This window comes from Calliopsis andreniformis, chromosome 6 (assembly GCF_051401765.1).
Source record: "Calliopsis andreniformis isolate RMS-2024a chromosome 6, iyCalAndr_principal, whole genome shotgun sequence".
NCBI classification, from domain to species: Eukaryota; Metazoa; Arthropoda; class Insecta; order Hymenoptera; family Andrenidae; genus Calliopsis; species Calliopsis andreniformis.
The window spans coordinates 10,143,648-10,162,194 of record NC_135067.1 but is presented as its reverse complement, the minus strand read 5'-3'; the positions used below and the strand labels follow the sequence as shown (position 1 = coordinate 10,162,194).

Sequence of the window (18,547 nt, the reverse complement as noted above, 5' to 3'; positions counted from 1 at the left end):
GATAATAATGTTGAAGTACGTCATAATTCTTAAATTTCTACAAAATAGTAGTCCCAATTATAACAGAAATTTTACTCTGTCGAAAGACTAAAACTTGCAATTAATTAACTCAGATTTGCATAGCTTTATTGCTGTAATACCGAGCACAGTAATAACACCTGAAACTTTCTTATACACAGTCCTTCTTCAATATCCAGAGCTAAATTTAGCCGCAGAAAACCTACAGGTAACAGTTTCAATCGTTCCTTAATTCGAGGATCGTGCGGGAACAAGTCCCGGGAGGGATGAACAGGGAAGCGATCCTTCGAATTCAGCGGATTTACAAGTTATTCAAATATTTCATGCCCAGTAAGCCGCTACACAGATAAATGCTCGGTATTCAAATTTAATCTTCATCAAAGCCCCCGACCCAGCCTCCTTTCATCTTTCTTTCATCGTTTCCCCCGTTATCCTAGAATCCGCGGATCAGTATCGATTCACGCCTGCTTTAAGAATTTTTCTCAAATGTTGCTTGAAACGGGCAAGGATTAACACGGAAATAGATTGCTGCGGTTGCTAATTCTTTAATGGAGGAGAACGAGTCAATACATCGTCCATGATAAATATTTGTGGAGCAAAGTCTGCACTTTTTATCGAAGTATCAACATGCAAGAAGCTTGGTTATTAATTGTTTAAAAAGCAATGTAATTTCTTTTATGAGACATCTTAGAAGGTTAATTGATCTCCCTAACTACAAACTTAATATCCTGATATTGTAATTGTAGTTTTATTTTAAAACCATATTAATCACAGTTTTATTTTAGTTCTATGTTTAGTGTACAATTTTCTATAATTTCTGCATATTTTGAGGATTAAAATATGAAGTGAGAAAAATGATTCCTACTGAAAATCACGATTTTTATACTTTGAACTATTTCTTGAGTAAAACTAAGGAATATAATAATAATATTAAAAAAATTGTTTCCTCAAATATGAAATTGAATTACAGGGAAAATCGCCACATAAAATTGTATTCCATTTTGACCCATGAAACTAAAAAACCTGAATCAATATATCTCCATTAAACCTTGAAATTAAAGTTAGCTCATTACGTACTACAATTTTCCTATTTCAATACATGGCAATAATTTTGAAAGCATGGCACATACTCGGGTTAGACACTTCTCACAACAATTGAAAGCAATTCCCTGTCATTCTCTGGCCATTAACACTGTCCATAATATCACAACGTCCCATTACAACAGGTTGAACGCAAAAAGGTCATAATCGACCGCCGACACGCGTGGATTGAAATATTCACCGGGCGAATTCGTAATCAACGACAAATACGCGTTCACCGACGGTTAATATTAATTTATGCCGAACTGCATGTAACACACGAGAGCGTTCTACGTCACCGCGACAAAATTATTCCCTGGGAATGTATCACTTCGAGCTACCCAAATACCCTGCTAACCAGGAATTACATTCATCCTGGACGCGTGCAATTTTCCAGCGGATAAATGAATACACGTTCCCGAATCGATCAAGAGGGGTTTCAATTTGTTAATGCAACTTTGTAACTTCACCGTTTGTAAAACGATTACGGGATCGAAGCTCGACAACAACTGTGGCTCTAGAAAATCACGGTTATCGCGGCTATTTGGATGAATTCTGTGTGGGCCGCGCAATTGCTTTGTACCACCTATGACGAGGTCAAATTATTTCAAAGAGGTTGAAAGCATTTCGCTTTGGAAACTGTTCCACGCGAGTGAAATAGAAAATTCTGGGTATGTCGGTTTTAAACACGTTGAACTGACGTTCAGCTGGGCTCGCTATGGCTTTGCTCATGTATTGTCTGATCTTTTATACACATCCCACGTGGTTCATAAATAACTGAAAGAGTAATAGTATAAGAGGCAGTTTATTTGAAGTGACAAGGTGAAGTTATGCATATCTAGCTCCTGGATATTAAACTTTCCTTATAACAGAACTATAACTCTATTTCAATATACAAACTGTGAACGAAGTACTTACTACAAGTATATAAACTATTGAATGTTTCGAAAATGTTTTGTCTCTGCAGCAAAATTCTATTACGATAGTACGCGTAGAGTGCAACTTTACGAACATCCTACTACTTCCTACAGAAAAAAAGTGAGTCAAACACTTGAAACTTTTTTTAGAGACCATACAAAGCGTTGAAAAACCTTCAGCGCCATAATTGACTCTCTAATAAAGAGAAAACAAAAATAAAAAAAGGAAAACCCAGAGAGAGAGAGAGAGAGAGAGAGAGAGAGAGAGAGAGAGAGAGAGAGAGAGAGAGAGAGAGACCGCGGAAGGGATAAATCGAGTCCCATCCAGAATAATAACGCCACGATGCATAGAACGTCACCGATGAGAGGGTGAATGAAGCCAGAATCGCGCAAAGGGGCGCGTGGATAGCGAAAAAAGAGGGGTGGTGGCCTTTGTCCGCGGCACGCCGAGCACACGGACAATAATGGACGGGATAATAATGCTTAAATGGCCGATCATCGATTCGAATCCGCCGAATCGATGATTCGATTGCATCTGTTATTGCGCATCCGGATCGCCGAGTGGACGCAAACGCGAGTTCCTAGCCGCGGATCAAATGTGCTCCAGCGGGAACAGGGATGAATCGAGAGCGCGTAAATATTGTTTTGGGGAAGGATTTCTGCCCTGTTATTGTGGCCATTCTATCGCTGCACCGAGGGGGAAGAATGCTTTTTTGCTTAGGGGTAGTTTGGAGCCTTATATGCTATTACTTAGAAATTTGTCTGGTTTTTGGTATTGTATAGGGTGCTCGACGATAGGTGTTAGAAATTTATAGGGATGAATTTGCGTGCTAAGTGAAACGAAAATCAAGAATCGATGGGAAGTGACGAAAATGCATTTGAAACCTCGTTGCAATGTTATTGATTACTGAGAAGGCGTCTTAAATTTGTGTGGAATGTGTCTGACTAGGGACATATTTCACTGACTTTGATGTGTCTGGCTTGAGACTTATTCTAATGGTTTGCTTTGGATTTGGTACCTACTCTACTGATTTCTTTGTGGCTGACTTTGGACATATTTTACTGATTTTTCTATGTCTGACTTGAGGCATATTCTACTGGTTTTTCTGTGTTTGACTTTGGATTTATACTATTATTTTCTCTGTGTCTAATTTAGAACTTATTTTACTGATTTCTTTGTGCCTGTTCTAAGGACTGCAGGCTTGTAAGTAGAATAAGCCATAGGTCAGACACACTGCATTCGAATTTTAGACGTTGTCTCAACAATTAATTCTGAAACAGGCTTAAACGCAATTTTGTCATTCTTAATTTCCATCCTGTTTTGACGTAGAATCACCCCAAAAATTTCTATCATCCGCTATCCGACACCCTGCATGTAATAATATTGTGGCCTTTATGTGATCCTGACTATCAAAGTGAGTTTTATATTTCCTTCTGTTAATAAAGCTTCGTTTCGTGAAGAAAAAGTTCCTTTTACAACACTTTGCAAAAAATTAACTTCCAGCATTCTATTTTCTAAAATTTAAATTCTGAATGCAAATTACCAATTTTTAATTTTAGTTATCCTGGCGAATTTAATATTACATAAATTTTAGAATCTGAAAATCTTGTGAATGGACACTTACCTGGTTCTTGCCTTTGAGTACGAGGACATTGGTGACGCGGCCGAATGGTATACCAAGATGGACAATTTCCCCTTCTGACACTTCATTTGGTATATTTCTGATATGAATGACTCTCGAAGGTTTGCCGTTATGGCTCTTGTCGAGTTTAACCTGCAACACAAAAACCATTTTGTTATGAGAAATTTATTCAAGAATTCTGTGCTGGCTTAATACAATGAAACAATACTGATACTTTAAATCTAAAACAAAATTATAGCTATTAAAAGCAAGTGCTTCGGTTTCAGGTATTCGTTACATGAATTAAGATACTTGTTACTGTGAATTATTTGAGGTTGTAGTACTATTAAATGTTCAAAAGTCTATAGTCTGAACGAAACCAATTAACTCTCTTAAACCACTCAAGGTTTTCCTACCCCCTCCAAACTCTCACCTTTTACCACGAATTAAGGGTGTTTCAATAACCAGTTATTGTTACTTCACCTACACTCTAATGCGCAATATTACATGTATTTGCTATCCATGTTACTTGTTTCAGCGAAAAGAGAATTTCTTTGAAACTCCTGATTTACTGTTTACATTTAAAATCTTCTGTCCAACGTGTTATCAAAATTGTATTATAGATACGTTCTTCAATCAAAAAATAACTAATTCTATTAAAAGAAAAAAACTGATATCTCCCCAATGAAAAAATGTAATGATTAATCGAACTCCAATTCAATAAACTTCAGCAGCAATAAAAAAGCTATTCCTAAGCACTTCGTCCTACATTTCAATAATTCCCCCGTTATCTCAATTCCATCTATCTGTCAAAATGAAAGTGGAGGATTACAGACCGTACAGAAAATATCTGTCTCCCTTAACCCGCTAAGAAGCGCGTTTTCCGATAAGTTAAACCCGAGCAAACCTCAACTCGACTGCTGGCGAGGCACGAGGGTTTGACCAAGAGAGGGAGAAAGAAAGTTCGCGGTACAAGAGGGTGGCGAAGGCAGACAGAGTTCGTGGGAAGAGCGAGAAAGGGACGGGGAGGGTAAGGGGGTGGCTGACTGCAAGGCAAGTCGACTAGATTGAGCCGTGATTGAAAATTCTGCCCCCGGCAACAAGGGTTTCGATTTAAATGTATACGCGAGCGAAAAGTTTCGTTACTCTTACGGCGTCGCGAGTAGTTTTTCTTCGAGGGTTATTGGAAGTCGGCGCTCGTGTGTGGCTTTCATTCGGGGGCATTTTAACGAGGACTAATGGAATTTTAAAAGCGCATTTCAAGAAGCAAATAGGAGGCTCGGTGAAAGAGATTTTCTGGAGGGGGAAAGGAGGAAATGCTCGCGGGGTTAGTTTCATTCCTTGCTACCGCGTTCCTCGAGAATATTTTATGTTGATCCAGCTTCGCGTGTGACCCTGTTTATTGCTGGACGGCTACGTGGAGCATTTTATTAATTCACACCATCAATATGGCACAATATTTTCTGCATTCCCTGAGAAAATAACAAAATGATCCTTTTGCGTGTACCCGATGGTAAATATAGTTCCTTAGAACTTTTCAGAAAACTGAGTAAACCGTGTATAATTTATATTCTACTGTAAACTCAAACATTGTTTACTGTGTGTGATGAGGTTGATATCTGGGATTGGCTGATTGCCAAGGCATACGAATAAGACAAAATTTGAAACTGAGATTCTTGGTTTTTTATAATATTAATAGTAGTTATTCTGATTTTTCTTTAATTTATATGTAAGTAAAGAAATAAGTAAAATGAACGAAGGATTCTTCTTTCCAAGTGGAATTATAAATTAACGTTCAGACATATCTAAAGAACTTATATAAATTCTATGGTAATTACATAGACGTATTATAGGACTATCGTGCTTTCAAGGAATAATGGTACAGATTGTCTCAGTTTCGAGACTTTAAGAGGAGACTCGAGTGCGAAGTAATCGGCCCCTCTGCGAGTTCGTACAATGGAACATTATCACGTGGAACTCGATAATCTAGCGAACATGTACAATGCAATGCTGAACGCATCATTGTGCATAATTTGATTGCACATTATAAATTTTACCGTACACGACGCTGTTGCCAACACGATCCATTCCTATGCAATTGCTGCATAATACATTATTATGCATCATTGAGTATTCAATTTGCACAATTGTGTTTTACTATTTAATTACATCTGGTAGCTTGGAAACTCGGAGTTTCGTCAAGAAATAATTACAGACTTTTTTCATTAACTACTCAGCTGAAATATCGATTGAAAGAATAAAGCAAAGAAAGATTAAAATAAGCATCTGAAGTGTACTGCAAGTGATCTGAACAGATTAAATCACGGTACGGTATTAGTTACTGTAGAATTATAAAATTGTTAAAATGTTTATTTGCCTTCTACAAACTGACAGTTAATCAATCATCGCGAATATATTTATGATCGGTTCATCGTGTACGGTCTCCTTATATCGTGGACGTCGATTTTCCTGTCACTCAAAAAAAGTACGTCAGATTGAGTTTGGTTTTCCTATGATTTATATCCTTCACAATCTACAACGTCACTTTCACGAGAGTTTGAAAAATAGATTCCTACATAATTCTCGTTCCACTTTGCACTTTTAGTGAAATGAATACTGCTTCCGTTCCTCGGTTAATATCATTTCGCGTAATACATTTATAACGTAGTTTTTCTTTCACTTTCACTTACTTTAATACTCGGTGACTCAACGAGTATTTTAGGAACACTTAATATAGACTACCTATAATATTTAAGAGGGCAGTTTATTCACTGTTATTCATTCCGTAATTATCGTTGGATGCAAGGTAGAAATACTGTATGCAATTAACTCTTGATTCCATCTATTAAAATGGAGTAAATTTGCTTAACTCATTTCATTCCAGAAGTTCGTCGTATAAAAGTTTCCCAAATTATGTCAGTTTTCTTTTCTTCCGAATTTTCAGAAAAAGAATGAACTGGCAATTAAGAAACGTTAATTAATAACTCCAGGTTTCAAGCTCGCCTGGTACACCAATATATGAAGCTATTTCATAAAAAAGATAATCGACCAAAGTTCAGATACTCTAGAACTAGTGTCCACCTATCATCCCCTATGAGTCCAATCCACCCAGGAAGGGTGAAAGTGACCCTCACTCCAGATCTTCGTAGCATAATAGCACGAGCAAGACATTTCAACAATACTTGCGAACTGAAGCGGGTCAGAGTAGCGAGTTAGATTTGAATCCACACGCGTCTCGGTGAATAACCCGCTTCGAACAGCCCCTCCCCTCCCCATCTTCCTGTCGACTGAGGTTAAGGGGTAGAAGAATTACCGGCGGGGATCAAAAGAAGTCGAGGGTTTAATTTCAAAGGTTAGCTGCTGCCCAGGGGCCCACTCTCGAGGCTTCCCGCTACCCGAATCCACCTCGAGCCACTTCACAAGACTCGAAACTCATCTTCGCAGACTCCGCGAAAAAGGGAGGGAAGGGTGGGCGAGCTGACGCGCGGGCAAGAGAGGATTTCGCTGGAAAAGAAACGGAGAGACAGTCGGTGGAATATGGCATCGAGGGAGGACTCGTAAAGCTGCTGCTTATGCCTGGGCACTCGTTCTCTAAAACTCGAGTAACGATAAGAAACGACGATAAATAGGGGGTGCGTTTTCAGAGACAGGTGAGACAGCTCAGGATTTTCACGAGAATGAACCTTGAGCTATAGTGTATTCGAAATTTCTGCTGGAGGCTTTATTGGTATTTAGATATTCGATTGCTATTTGAGGACTTTTATAAAACGATATTTTAGAGAATCTTGTACATAAAGGATATTTCGATATTACATGTTGTAATATTTGTTGTTCCTCAGTGTCAGGTTTATAGTAACAAGTTAATGGAGAAAAAGAGTTAACTGTACTGATACTGTCAGCAACTGAAAGAATAGTGTTAACATAGGTTAATTCAGATCCTAAATATTTCTACATATTCAATGTTTAACTACTTACAAGGAAAGCACTCCAAGTTGACGACTTTAATCTTAATGTACTTTTACAGAGTGATAGTATGCTGATTGCTAATGGTACTTATAGAGTACTAGGTATAGTTATTAAATAGTTTTGAATATATCAGCAATCGAAATTTCGTATCTTCTGCATGTAGCAGATCAGCAATCTTCAAAACCATTTAATAACTACACCTAATATTTTACAAGTAACATTACCAATTTGCATACTATCACTTTGCAAAAGCACATTAAAATTGGAGTCGACAACTTGGTGTGCTAGGATTCCCTTGCTACTTAAAATCAAATTCGAATTCTAGTTTATCTGTAAAGTAGACCTTCATTCCATTTAAAAGTCAATAAAGTCCTAAAGTCCTTCTACATACATCTACATTAAATTGAAGTGAAGAGTTTGTAGACCAAAACCGAGAATTTATACTGTATTCCTAGATATTATTCATTCGAAACTTCGGGAGGTAGTTAGAAGACACTTTAGATACCAAGGAGTACCTAACAATCACATAACCGTATATCGAAATTAGTTCCCAGAGAAGACTGACGTGTACATATTCGATGCTCTGCCCAAAAAAAGCAACCAACTGGGAAGAGATGCATAGAAACAATCCTCTCGAAAGAGCCATGTTCATCTCTCCATACGTACTTCAGAGCAATGTTCGTTCAATGAACATTGCGAAGCAATAAAATTCCGAACAAAAACCGAAGCTGCACGAGATACATGGTTGAATGCGACGAGCAGGAAAAGGGAGAGGAAGTGTAGCGAGGAAAGTGGAGATGCTAGAACACGTTGTCCAGGTACGAAGTGGTCCTCGAGGTCGTTGTCGAGAGTGGTTGAACGGCACTCGAAGTCAACCTTGTTTGCACCATGAGTGCGTTTCTCGTGGCCTGCATCGAGCCACTTAACCCTGGCTTCGCAAGGAAGGGAAACGTCGGGCAATTAAGCCTCTTCTTCTGCGATCGACAGCCACTCGTGTCGCGCATCGTTTTGCCCTCGACGTCACGACTGTCTCATTTGATAGCCCCTTTTCTTCGAAATTACTCGCCCAAGACGAGCAATTCCAAACAGAGATTTCCTCGACTTGTCATTTGACCCTCTCTGAGATTATTAGTGCTTCAGATGAGAGATAAGGTACTCTCGATTACCGAAAATTTATTCAACGTCGATGTTGAAAGCAGGCTGAAATTTATTCTTTCATCTGGGAATTCTCGTAGCGTTTGCACAGGCTCGTTTAAAACAGAATGCTTATTTTTCATGGTGAATGTAAACTGCAATTGGTTCGAAACAAAATTTGAGCTTGGGATTAAGCTGGATTGGAGCTGTAACGTATATTTTTAGACAGATTGATAATTCAGAATTGATACAGATTTTAAATTCAGATCCCGATTAAACCTAAACCAATGTTCATTGTCAGGCTAGGTCCAATGTAAATTTAATTCTGAATTAAACTAGAGCTATGCCAACTTACATGTAGAACTAGTGCAAACGTAGAGGAGACTCAACACAGACTTTCAGTTGAAATCTAATTTCACTCCAGAGTAGATCCAATATAGACATGATATATTGCTCTAAACCAAACCTATATTAGACCAAACAAACTTTGACGTGTACATGTAGCGGAGTAAATCCATATTTGTGAGGATCATTGCAACGGAGATGGATAAACAGAAAACACTATACAGGGAAAGTTCCATGAAGTTAGTAATAGAAAACTTTCAAAGAAGAGGAAAATGAAATTGATTCTATTTTAAAATAGCAACTTCCACAAAACAAAACTTCTGATCCTCAAGCCACCCCTTATCCTATTTCTAAGCCATGCTTAGATCGAAGCTTCTCCTAAAGATACAATATTCAGAATCATAAGTTTCCCTTTCGTCACCGAAAGCACGATAAAAATTCTCCTTTCCCTTGCCACTCCCTTCGAACCCATCGTCGGTTTTCATCCACCCCCATCCTAGAATATGTCTTCCTTCATCCGAGCCGATAATTGGACATAATGGAGGCAATTCGCGGAAAATCGCTTGTAGGAAATGGGCACCGTGACCTCCTCCCATCAGCTGATAACGAGGGAGGATGCGCCCCGCCAACCGGAAGTCAACATCCCGATTCCGTTAGAAAACGCTCCGGTATGGCTCTAGCTTTCTCGATGGAAACAATCACCCGCAGGTCAATGGTTCTTTAAAATATGGGATATTACTCAAAGTAATTTTTACAGAGCCTCTGTCGAATATAAATTTCACGTAACGTTATACAAGCGAAGGTTACCAAAATTGGATCACTAAAACAGTTGTTACTATAAGCTGATAATACATTTTTTAATGTTTAAGAAATAGTAGAAACAATTTTACTACTTATGCCTTGAAGATAATATAATTGATTTTTTGCAAAATGTAATGTGAAAAGTTAGACAAATTGTCATTTATAATTGTGACATTAGTCTACTCAAAGCAACTGGTTTTTCAGAATGGACCTCTGATTTTCTAAGTTGGACCATTGGATTGAAGTGTAAAAACAATTGAATTTTGTTGACGAGTTTACAAAATATGTTACATAAATGTCAAAACATCTAATTTGCAAAATCTTTTAGTAAATGTCGACAATCTAAGGAATATTTTTTTATACATTTATTATTATGAATACAGTAAATTGCAGCTTGATAGATGTACTTTGTATATACATAGTTGAACGTCATACTTTAATATGTCTCTCAGTATTAATAACAATACATTTCCATGAAATGCAGGCTTTTTACAGCTACCAATATTTAAGGTCTACCTCTGAAGCATTTTGTCACACTGATAATATAATCTTTATGTCGCTGCTATTAAACGAGCCTGAGAGATTTTAAAGGCTGCGAATGGGAAAACCTTCGGCTATGCTATGGAACCTATTATGTGGTCATGGTTGTTCGGTAAAAGAGTCATCAAAAGTCTTGATGACGCAGCATTAACAGGAAATACCTCGCGTGATAAACATGTGACGATTATTTAAGCGATCTGCTCATGCAAATGGCCTTATTACAAGCTTTCTTATAAGTAAAAACGTAAATACTTACATTTTTTGCACTATAAAAGCAAGTGCAGGTTAATGTAATACAAAATTACCGAGAAATAGTATAAAATAATATATCCTTCCATTATATAATTACGTTTCTTTTTAAATTCCAGAAAATTAGAATTTTAATTTCACTTTTATCGTTCCATTACTTAAACTATTTTCCACGTGTCATGATGCAATTTAACTTGAATAAATTTCACATAAAATTCTGGATACATTAAACTTTGACGTTTTTAATTCAATATCGCGATATTGATTATATTTTCTGTGGTTTTTTTTAAAAGCGATGTAAAATAAGGACAAAAAAGGAGAAAATTTATCACCAGAGTAATGAATATAAAATTGAGCAAATATGTCAACTTGCTCTCCCTGAAGTCATAAAATTAATAGTTAAAAATTCCATTAGCGGTCCTCGTTCGGCGAAAATTGAGAATTACTTTTTAAAATAATTTCCTATTTCTGTACGATGGGAACATTTAGTATTGAAATTATTATTTTCAAAAGCACGTATTTAAGAAATGAAATAATACTTAATATAATTATTTAGAAAAATTAATTAAGAACAATGCATACTTTTTCCCTCTTTGTAATTAATAAAGTATCAAAGATCAACAATTTCCCTACACCATGTTTCTTAATTAGATACTGACGATAAGAGTATCTATTTTTTGTCGCATCAGTGAAAACAGTACTGCAAAGAAGCAACAATGGACATGGGAATAAATGCAAAATACGAAGGGAGATACAGAGTACTGGAATGAAACAGGACAAACAGGACAATATCGATGGGAATTCTTTTTTCTATGGACTGAGTCTGGCCTGTTTCTTTGACCGAATAATGCGACAGCTGATTTTTATTATTGGGGCAGGACACCCCTTACGGACTTGTATATTATCTCACGATAATGTCTTGCGAGTGCACGTTGCATCACGCTTCGTGCACATCTTTAGAATAATTAGATTTGTAGTTTATATTCACATAATCCGATTGTTTTTGCCTTCATTGAATTATTATGGGTACACAGCGTAATTCTTTCTTATAAAATGTAAATGGATTATTTATTCCATACAATTTTTACGATGAATTATATTTCTTAGATTGCCGTAAAAGTGTATACAGAATTTTGGAATTGATAGATTATACGTGTAGTCGAAAGCCATTGACAATTGATTTCCCTGTTACTCCAAATAAAGACGTCTGTGCTTTTATTTAGAATAATGAAGAAGAAGTAATTAATTCCTAATTAATTTCTCGAGTAACACCTGCTTCACAGTTCTCTATATACATATGATAAAGTGAAAAATAGAACAGTGTATAATAATAGATTAAACTCTAACCTTGTATGAACCTTTCGATTGTAATTATCAAATCAATATTACACGCCGCAAGCGAACTCTGTTAAACACCTATAGACATGCTGTAAACACGGTCAACAAATACGATTAAAAGATTTCTGTACACCATGTATGGCTGCTTGCGCGTACTAATGCTGAAGGTATTACTACTTGAAAGTCAACAGAAAGTAAACACGACAACTGAATTAAAACATCGATAAAAAGAAAACTTTTTCTCGAAGACGCACATTATTGCCAGAATCTCTAAACAGTATGTATGTAATCACATATAATACGTATACTCGTGAGTGTTACAAAGTTTGTGTTATTAGTAAACACAATTTTAACGAATTCGCTGAAATTCTTCTATTAAGAAATCGATTATTTTATATTGAAAGTAAACATCAATTCACGTGGATACAAAAGGCTATATGAGATTTCGTAATTTCATGTCAATATGGAGACAGAAGAAATATTGATTGATAATATTTAGTCACTGATTATTTTCATGTTCAACAATTCCAACAATAACAATTAATAAAGTATCGATATTCACGAAAAAAAATCTTTTACACTTACAACATCCAGCCAAATCTTGAATCGCTTTTTGTCGTTTGTATCACTTTGCAGATTACTGCGCATGCCCATGGATCGTTTAAGCGTCAACCAATAAATATTCACAAAAAAACACGAAAATAAAGAGAAAAACCTCGTACACACGGAAATTTTACAGCTGACACTGTTCTCGATCACACAATCGCAGGATTCTTCGCGATACATTCGAAATCTCGTTATAAGTAAAACTGAACGCGCGAAGAATCCACGACAACGTGACTCGGTCGATGTCACGCCATAGACTCGCGCGTTTTCGGCATGGATCGACTTTGTTCGGCCCCCGTCGCCAGCTGGAGGTGCGCAGAAGCCTATGAGCCATCTTTTCGCGCGAAAATTGAATTCTCTAGCGCGCGTGTTTTCAAATTATAGATAGAGTATTATTTTCTATTGGCTTTTGGAAATATATTGTGATATACTAGTAAAGACAGTACAGAAACTGAAAGTATTTGAAATAGCGTGGTGTGGTATAAAAGAATAATTATTGAATTGTATACTCCTTGCGATACCAAACAACTATCATCATTTGAAACATGTTTTCATGCAACAAACAATTTAGAAGAAAATTCAGGAGATACAGCTACGTGAATCACCATCTATAAGTGAAAAATAAGTTGTTTAATACTCATTTATGTCACTGTAATTTTACATTTAATATTCATTATTTTCCACAAAATTTAGGTAGATCTCTTTATTAATAAAAAGGTGACAAGAATGAAACACGGCAAATCCGATTTCCTCCAACAGATTCTCAGCAATTTCAAGAAGGACACAAACACAAGATTTTATGATTATTGTTCTAGGATAAAGATATCAATCTCGAAAATAATTTCAACTTCCTCAACCATTGACACAGTGAAAGAGGAGCACGCGCAACGACGCAACAGGCTGTGGGATGATCTTATCCCCATTAGGATTCCAAGTAGGTTCCTGCTCTCGTCTCTAACTTGCACTACGTTTCCCAACCCCTTCCAACGCTCTCCACTCGCGACTCTTTTCTCTTCTTACCTTCGGTGGCGTAACTTCTGTCCTTCGGGCACGTTTTCACCCCCGCTCCTCGACCTTCTACAGGAAACCCAGATTCCTTTTTTTGAGGAGCAGACGAAAGCACCAACATCGCGGACGAGTTTCCAGATAAGCGGGGACCATACTTCCGCGACAAATGCACTCGAGTGCATTCACGGAAAGTGCAGAGAAAGAGGAGTTCGAAGTGTCCCTCTCTCGCGACGAGATAGAAGATATTCTCCTCTTGCGTCATAGTTCTTTTATTCAGCGTGAGAAAAATATTATCAGATTATTAAAAGTGTACTATTCCAAACGTTTGTACTTGGGATTTAATAGTGAGAAAATATGTCGATTAATTAAGAGGCAATACATTTTTGCAATTTTATGTTTCTTAGAATGTTTTCAATATATGATTTAAATTTAACCTGAGATTAATTTTTCTTTAGATTTGAGTATTTGTATGGCTCAAAATTGTTATACAAGTACTTATTTTATAGATTTTAAAAATTTGTATTTCTTCACAAGAAGAGAAATTACTCGAATCAAACTGGCTCATAGATACACCCTAACTACATACATATTTCCAATTTCTTTTTTTAAACTAAAAACACCTTATCACAAAATCACAAAATTTGTACTAAAATCACAATCCACTTACTTTACTACTTAATTCAGTAGAAACATTTAAAGTCAAACAACGAGCTCTTGCTCTACAATTAATTACTAACAATTTCATCTACTATATGTATAACCTTCCCATTCATTTCTCCACCAACTTCCTCCTTCTTCAATCTATTTGCGAAACGCTCGATTGTGTTAATTTGCCGACTCAACGAAGAATCCTCGATATTAAAACAAGAACAATAGCGATCGGGGGTGGGGGTGCTGGAGGGGTGGTATTGAAAATTCTACCGTTCAAGGGTCATTGAGGGGCCGTCAAGTGAAAGAGAAGGCAAGAGAAATATGTAAAAAGGACAAGTGACCTATCAAAATCGATACCCCATGACGTGTATTCATCGAAATCGAAACGCGAGAGTGGTCGCGGGGCGGACCAAGGGGGACGTGTTGCCGCTGCAGGCGGATGAAAAATGGTGGCAACTCGTTTCTACGCGGATACATTGAAAGGCTGAAACGTTTCCTTTATGTCTTTTCACTTATTCCTGGTTCCAAGCGGCAGAAAATTCAGATAAAAGTAAAATACCACGTATTTAATGTAACGCGTTGTTTCTAGAATCCCCTTCGCGCGGAGACAAGTATCGTCGATGAAATTCACTTGCTTCGATTCTCCTTTCGATTACATTCGCGCAATTTTCGTTGATTTTTTCTTTTGTTACGCTTGGTCCTCTTTTCTCATCCATTTCCAGCTTCTTTATCTTCTTTTAGCGACCAATTAAACGAACACGTCGGCTCCTTTGCTTTTTCCCTTCGCTCTGTCGGTCTTCTTCCCTCCTATTTCTCCCAATCAACGTTCATTCATACAATGCGGCGCAGCAGCGATATCTTCCACCGCGGATAATTGAAAAACGAAGGATCAGAGGGATGAGAAAAACACCAGCAGCTCCACGCGAATTTGTTTGCCAGTTGCCCGCTCCCTTTCCCAGGCGCAATTAATTCGATTCGATGGGAGATCGAACGCGATATTGAACATCCCAACACCGCTGCCTACATCCTCTAATTCTTTTTTCATACGCCGATTTTCAATACGTAAATAAAGGATTATGAAAAGTGCAAATTGGAGATACTCCAGGTGGTAACAAAGAGAGGAGCAAAAATATAAAATAAATGTATTAATTAAAGCGTTTGGAGATGAATGTGTTTGGAAATTAGAAAAACTACCGAGCGTAGGTGTCATGAATTTTAAGGGGTAGTTTTACATGTCAAAATAAATGTTTTATATGTGTTAAATATGTCTGAATTAGGGGTTGTTCTACTGTCGGCCTGAAGTAGCTAGGTTAGACACAAAAAAATCAGTAACATAAATACCAAGTCAGGCACAAGGAAATCAGTAGAATAGGTCTCAAGTCAGACAGGAAGAAATTAGTAGAATAAGTTCCAAGCAAAAGCAACCAGTAGACACAATACGTCCTCAAGTAGACACAGAGAAATCAGTAGCATCCTAAGTCAGATATAGTGAAGTCAGTAGAATAAGTAGTCCTAAGTCAGACGCACTTAAAATGTATCTCAGGCGTTTTCTCAACAACTAATACTCCTACAAGAAGGCCTCAAGCACATTCTTATCGTTCCTAATTTTCGTCATACTGCAGCCTGTAGAATCATACCTTAAAATTTCTTACTACCTGTCATCAGACACCCTATATTACTATTGATTTAAAAATCATAGTGCTATAATTCAAAGACCCTATTTCATTAAAAAGTTCGATAAACTAACCTCAGCCCTGAAATTCGCAAATGATCAACGCGACAGGAACCAAAGCAGAAAAGGGGCAAATTATCCTCGACAGGGAAAATCAATATCCGCCAACGAGCATTGACCAATAAACAACCCTAAATTTTGCGGAGTGGTGTGCATCGAGTTCGAAATACAAGCTCCTTCTATTATCGAAATTGCGTCGCCCAGGGCCACAATCGCCGGAATAATAATCGTCCAATGACGATAAGGGGCGACGAGAAGACGGAAAGGGAGGAGGACGACAGAGGGAAAGGAGAAAGGGGTCGTTTAAAGTCGAACAACCGGGCAGAGTAAAACGTCTGTCGATCGAAATGGCTTGCCATTCGAAGGCATCCCTGATTTTTTCCACCACTTCCCCTTCCCAGAAACCTAGCCATGAATTTCCAAGCCTTTAGCTCAACCCCCGTGCAGGATAGGGTTTCGTCGACGCCTAACGCCGAGACGTCGCGAGAATTATCGGCGAAACGTCAATATGCATTACCTCAACGTCCCTCCAAGCGTTTAAGCGGTTCCCTCGCCTCCACCCCTTCAACTGCACCCTCAGTGCAAATTCAACCCCTTGGTGGGATTCAACGACGAAAGGCAATCTCCTTGATCGTTCCCCCGTTTCTTGGACTTCATGGATTTCGGCGCTTCGTTTGTGTTGGGAGAAGGGGTGACTATTGTCATCTTATGTATCTTTTCTATAAAGATTGTGATGGGAGTAGTATTGAAACCGAAATAAATTAGAAGATGCAGGACTGATTTATCACTTTCAGGGAATTTTTCTTGGGAATAAAATTCTTCAATTTAAAGGTTTGATTTTGATTAAAGATTTCTAAATTTCGATCTTTCAATTTTGATCTCTGGTTACAGGTGTTGGATTTCGTTGTGTTATATTTGTGTCACAATTTCTTAATTGAATTTCGTAGATTATAGATATCTATATCTTAATATTAATCTTATTTCAATTATAAGTTTCTTGAATTTTAGAAACTGCTTCTAAGACAATTTTCTATATTTAAACACTTTATTTTTTAAAATCCTTTATTTTTGATTTTCGTTGTAAATATTTTAAGAACGTTCGTGAAATTTGTAATTCCTATTTCAGTAATCCTCCTTTAATTTCGCCGTTTTAATCTGAAATTAAATAACGTATTATCCTGCTGAATTTGAAAAGTTTCAGTATTGTCAGATGCTCACGAGTTTTTTTAAAACAAATTCCATCAGACAGAATAAAATACAGAATTTTTCTACATAATTTCATGAATTGTTTGGAACATCCATCTTTTTTTGAAAGATCCCTGGAATTTTGATGGTATCCTCTTCCAATTTCCCTTTCGATGGCTTTCGGCCGAATTGAAAGACAGACTAAAGCTACGCGGCAACAATTTGCCCGGACAGGAAAAATGCACGCGAAATTTGAGCCTGATCCGTCGGACGAAACTTCTGTCACTGTCAAATCTTTGACACGTCCGCTTATCAGCCGTGGATTTTCACGTCAACGTTGCGAGCAGGCTCGCATGCGTCGATTCCACATCGGAGGATCGTCTGCTTTGACGAGGAAAGTGTAGAGCCACTTAAACGATACTGCTCTTTGCAATCGTCATCCACAATACTCTATGCAAATACGTACAAAAAATGGTAGAATAAATGCACTTCAAAAAAATAAAAATAGGAAAATAAATAACATAAAAATGATTACTATATCAGTAATAATTAAATATAATTTATGTGTATGTTTTAAATAATCGAGCGAACGAAAAAATGTATTGATTTTTTATCTGTTTTTATATTCTTATATTTTAATCTATTATTATTATTGTTATGATCTTCTAAAATTTTTGATATTTTATGATATATGAAATTTGATTAAAATGTAAGTGTGATCCTTGGAACCTCTACTAACTGACAATCTGTTTTCACGATATTCAAACATTTCGCTCTAATTGAAACAATAAACGGCATCTTACATTTCGTTTCGCTCCATTGTTTTAAAAAATGCTCGTGACGACGAGCGGCGTGACGTGGAAACAATTCGCTTGATAATAGAAACAATGCAGCCTCGGTGAACTTTATTTACTGTATCGGGAGATAGCAATTAAAGTTTGGATTGACTTGATTCGTGAAACAAATTGTATTCAACTATCTGAGCTTTCATACTGACAATTGAGATTAATAATTTAGCTAGAAAAAAGAATTAGTTGAAAAGCCTTTAAATAATTTCAACAGCTGTCCTGTGTCAATTGGCTCATTCTTAATCATTCTTTCACAGGATATACGCTGTCGTGCTATCGTGTAATTGGACTACGAAAAGGGCGCCGGAGAATTGCGAAATATTCCCCTTACTATCAGCAGTTTCTTTGAGGGCTGACATTCTTGTCTTTACGAGTCTAGCATCTCTTTTGACGACGAAAGACAACGACCATCGTAAAATCCTGTCGAAGGATAATCGGTGAATCGGTGAACTGAAGACAGTTGGTCATCGTATTCTTTGAATATGCAGTCACAATTTAATTCAATAA

General features: G+C 37.2%; 1 protein-coding gene across 3 annotated transcripts in view; it reads right to left on the bottom strand.

Annotated features, from left to right (window-relative positions):
- Nucleotides 1-18,547, bottom strand: part of Heph (polypyrimidine tract-binding protein 1 heph) — a 278,567-nt gene that overhangs the window by 87,026 nt on the left and 172,994 nt on the right. For all 3 annotated transcript variants that reach the window (XM_076379927.1, XM_076379928.1, XM_076379929.1), the window contains exon 3: nucleotides 3,641-3,790. In XM_076379927.1, coding sequence (XP_076236042.1) covers nucleotides 3,641-3,790 — 150 coding nt within the window. The remainder of the gene's footprint in view (nucleotides 1-3,640; nucleotides 3,791-18,547) is intronic.